General features: G+C 34.4%; 1 protein-coding gene across 1 annotated transcript; it reads left to right on the forward strand.

Moving 5' to 3' along the window:
• Positions 1–324: 324 nt before the first annotated feature.
• On the forward strand, positions 325–4,244 carry LOC107193148 (the record flags this gene model as incomplete). Its single annotated transcript, XM_015582548.1, has 3 exons — positions 325–666; positions 771–3,191; positions 3,285–4,244. Coding segments are annotated over exons 1-3 (3,723 nt in total), but the record flags the coding sequence as incomplete, so codon positions are not given.
• Positions 4,245–4,417: the final 173 nt, after the last annotated feature.

Consider the following 4,417-nt stretch of genomic DNA (forward strand, 5'->3'; position numbering starts at 1 on the left):
GCATCAATCGAGTACCACAATTCTTCCCTACATTTTGAGATTTTGGGATTGTTGCGGCTTGTCAGCAGCAGTCAGTTCAAGAGAAACGAGGAACCTGCCGAGCGGACTCTACAACCTACCCGGATAGGACGATTATACCGGTGGCAGAACGGCTTCTCAACGTCGGGGATATCAACGACAATATACTTCATCTTTTAATTCATCACGAGACGACATCGATTGACATACGATATTTACCATATGTAAATTATACTTCGGTGAGTGTAACGAATCACTTTCCTTGTTTTTATTTCTGTCCTGTTCCGGTGTTCGATTTCAGTAATCATGGCTACTCAAGAATCTGCAAATTTAAAGGCGATGAAAAAGCAACGATCCAACATTAAGGCTCAAGTAACTCGTATTGTAACCTTTATAAACGAAAGGGTAGATTTCGATATTGAAGAATTAGATGCGCGTAAAACAAGATTAATAGAATTACGTGATTTATTTGATAAGGTACAAAGTATTATTGAAATGGAGGATGATGTTTCTGATCATGTTCCTACCAGAGATCAATTTGAAAGTCAGTTCTTTTCCACAATAGCTTGGTTGAATAAAAATATAAAATTATTAGGTGCACAGAGTAGACCTGCTTCTACAAGTACTTTAAATGAATTTAATCTGCCAGTAACCTAGTAGCAAAACAAACAAACACACTTTTGCCAAAAATAGAAATAAAACCTTTTGACGGAAATCCAATGGAGTGGCATAATTTTCACGATACGTTTAAGTCATTGGTTCATAATAATGTTGACTTACCGGCAGTTCAGAAATTTCATTTACTAAAGAATTCCTTACGCGGGGAAATATCATATTTAATTTCTGCACTTAATGCATCTGAAGCTAATTACAATGTAGCATGGGAATTATTGCAGAAGAAATGCAATAGACCTCGACAAATTATCAATTCACATCTAAAAGCATTGTTTGAATTGCCTGAAATTAATCGTGAATCTGCTGTAAATTTACGTACGTTATCTGAACAAGCACAGATGCACGTCAATACTCTTAAAACTGCTAAGCAACCTGTAGATAATTGGGATGCTATTTTGGTTTATTTAATAGCTAAAAAATTGGATAAAATTACGAAGCGAGCTTGGGAACGTACCCTCGAAAATGAAGAAATGCCCACATTCGGGCAATTGATTAATTTTATTAATAAACAAGCACGAGGTGATGAACCGGAAACGGAAAATTTTGCAACATCTCATAAATTCCAAAATCATCGTAGTAGCAATAAATATAATAAGGGAATACAGAATTATGCTACTTCAATTAATAAGGGTACATGTTATCTTTGCAAAGAGGGTCATAAATTATATAAATGTCCAAAATTTTTAAAATTAACAGTACGCGAACGATTTGATGAAGTTCGTAAAATCAAGTTATGCTTTAAATGTCTTAAGGGAAACTACAATAATTCTAATTGTTCGTTTAAAAATTGTTTCAAATGTGGTCGTCCACATAATTTGTTATTACATTTTTCAACCCCAATGGTTGTTTCTAAGACAGAGGAGAATTCTCCCAGCACGTCCTCCGGTTGTGTGAGTGACAAAACAGTCATGACGATCACAAATGATTCGGAAGTATTATTAGGTACTGCTCTTATTAAGGTTTATGAGAAGTATAATAACGAACACGTTTGTAGAATATTGCTAGATAGTGCCTCTCAAGCGCATTTTATTACAAATAAACTAGCTAAGCGTTTAAATTTGAAGAATGAAAATATTGATTGGAGTTTATCAGGTATTAATAAAATAAAAACTAAAGCAAATGTTTTAGTAGAAGCTAAAATTAGCTCACTTTCTGGAGATTATAATAACAAGATAAAATGTGTAGCTGTTGATATTATTAGCGGATTATTGCCTGCAAATTTCGTTAAAAGGGAAAATTTAAAAATTCCAAAGAATATTCAATTGGCTGATCCTCATTTTTGTAAACCAGCCGAAGTAGATATGCTTTTAGGAAATAGCATTTTCTATAAATTATTAACTAACGGTCAGATTAGGTTAAATGACGATAAGGTAATTTTACAAGCTACAAAATTAGGATGGATTGTAACAGGGGACGTAGACTGGAAAAGGGAGTCACAGACTAAGCAAAGATCATGTTTTTTAACACTGTCTCTTGATCAGCAGTTAAATAAATTCTGGGAAGTGGAAGAAGTTTCAAATGTAGCCTCATTGTCGTTGAAAGAACGTAATTGTGAAGATCATTTTATTAAAAATACATCACGTGATAGCTCAGGACGCTATACAGTTAGGCTTCCATTTAACGAAACTATATACATGTTAGGCGAATCGCGAACTATGGCGATGAATCGTTTTTTAGCTTTAGAAAGAAAACTTCATAAGAATCCAAGCTCATTAAAGCAATATTCTGAATTTTTAGAGGAATATGAATCATTAGGTCATATGAGTAAAATCGTGAGCGATGATATTAGCAAGGGCTATTATTTACCACACCATGCAATATTCAAAGAATCCAGTATCACAACCAAGATAAGAGTGGTATTTGATGCATCGGCTAAGAGTTCGACTGGTGTATGTTTAAATGATATTTTACTAGTTGGTCCAACCATACAAGATACTTTATTCTCGATTCTGTTGAGATTTCGTACTCACGCTTTTGTCTTAACTGCTGACATCGAAAAGGTGTTCAGGCAAATTCAAGTCCATCCAGAAGATAGAAAATTTCAAAAAATATTGTGGCGTACTTCTCCTGATCAACCTATTGCGACATACAAATTAAATACTGTAACGTATGGTACCGCGTCTGCACCTTTTATAGCAGTACGTTGTTTGAAACAATTAGCGAATGATGAATCCGATAAATTTCCAATTGCAGCAAAAATATTTCAAAGGGACTTTTATGTTGATGATATTCTTACAGAGGCATCCGATCTGAAATCTTCATTGATTTTGAGAAATGAATTAATCGGATTGTCTAAATTAGGAGGATTTAATTTACGACAATGGTCCTCGAATGATAATAGATTGCTTAATGACTTAACTATTGAATCGAATGATAAGTCTATTCGTTTAGATTCGGAGGATAACAGAAAAATGTTAGGCATTTATTGGAGTCCGTCTTCGGATAATATTTGTTATGTTATCAAATCATTTGAGGAACATACAGTTATTACCAAGCGCGTAATTTTATCGCACATTGCGCAATTATTTGATCCGCTTGGATTAGTTGGCCCGGTTATTATAAGGGCAAAAATTATTATGCAAAATTTGTAGAAGGCTAACATAGGGTGGGATGAGACAGTTCCCCAAGAATTACTTTCTATATGGTTATCATATAAAACCGAACTTCATTTATTAAGTAAATTTAATATGAATCGCTATTTACATATTGATAATGCAATAGACTTCCAATTACACGGATTTTCGGATGCAAGCGAGTCTGCTTATGGAGCTTGTGTTTTTATTAGATCAAGTAATCGAGAAGGAAAACATAAGGTAGCATTACTTTGTGCAAAATCACGTGTAGCTCCAGTCAAGACAATTTCGCTTCCACGATTGGAGTTATGTGCTGCGAGACTTCTAGCCAACCTGTATATTCAGGTAAAGGGTTCCTTAACCAATGTTCATTTTAGCAAAGTTAGATTTTGGTCCGATTCAACCATTGTTTTACATTGGTTGAAAACTCCTCCTCACAAGTTGAAGGTTTTTGTAGCCAATCGAGTAAACAAAATTCAGACTTTAACAGATACGAATACTTGGTTTCACGTTTCGTCTGCAGATAACCCTGCTGACGCTATATCGCGGGGACAATCTCCGAGTCAGTTTTTAGAAAATTCTCTGTGGCTGAATGGTCTTTATTGGCTTTCTTGCCAAGAAAATTTATGGCAAATTAAAGAACTCCATGAAATTGAGATATCGGAGAAACGTAACGTAATTTGTCTAGTTACAAGTAAGGACGTTAATGATGTTTTTGATAGGTTTTCATCTATTTGTAAACTAAATCGAGTTTTTGCTTATGCGTTAAGATTTTACTATAATTTGAAAAATAAAAAGGGACGTACTGGATTACTTGCGGTACAAGAAGTTAATGATGCTCATTTAAAAATTTTACAATTGGTACAGGAGCAAGCATTTGCTATAGATATGAATAATTTAAGAAATGGTAGAGCTCTGAATAGAAATAGCAAAGTATTGAACTTAAATCCTTTCATTGACGATTCTGGGAGTTTACGGGTAGGTGGTCGGCTCAGATATGCAAATATTAATTATGCCCAAAAACATCCGATTTTATTACCCAGATCACATCACATAACAAATTTAATTATTAACCATGAGCATATACGGCATTGGCATTCGGGTATTTCAGCAACTTTAAATGCAGTAAGACAACGATATTGGCCAATAGA

The sequence above is a fragment of the Dufourea novaeangliae genome, unplaced genomic scaffold, assembly GCF_001272555.1.
Source record: "Dufourea novaeangliae isolate 0120121106 unplaced genomic scaffold, ASM127255v1 scaffold629, whole genome shotgun sequence".
Lineage (NCBI taxonomy): Eukaryota > Metazoa > Arthropoda > Insecta > Hymenoptera > Halictidae > Dufourea > Dufourea novaeangliae.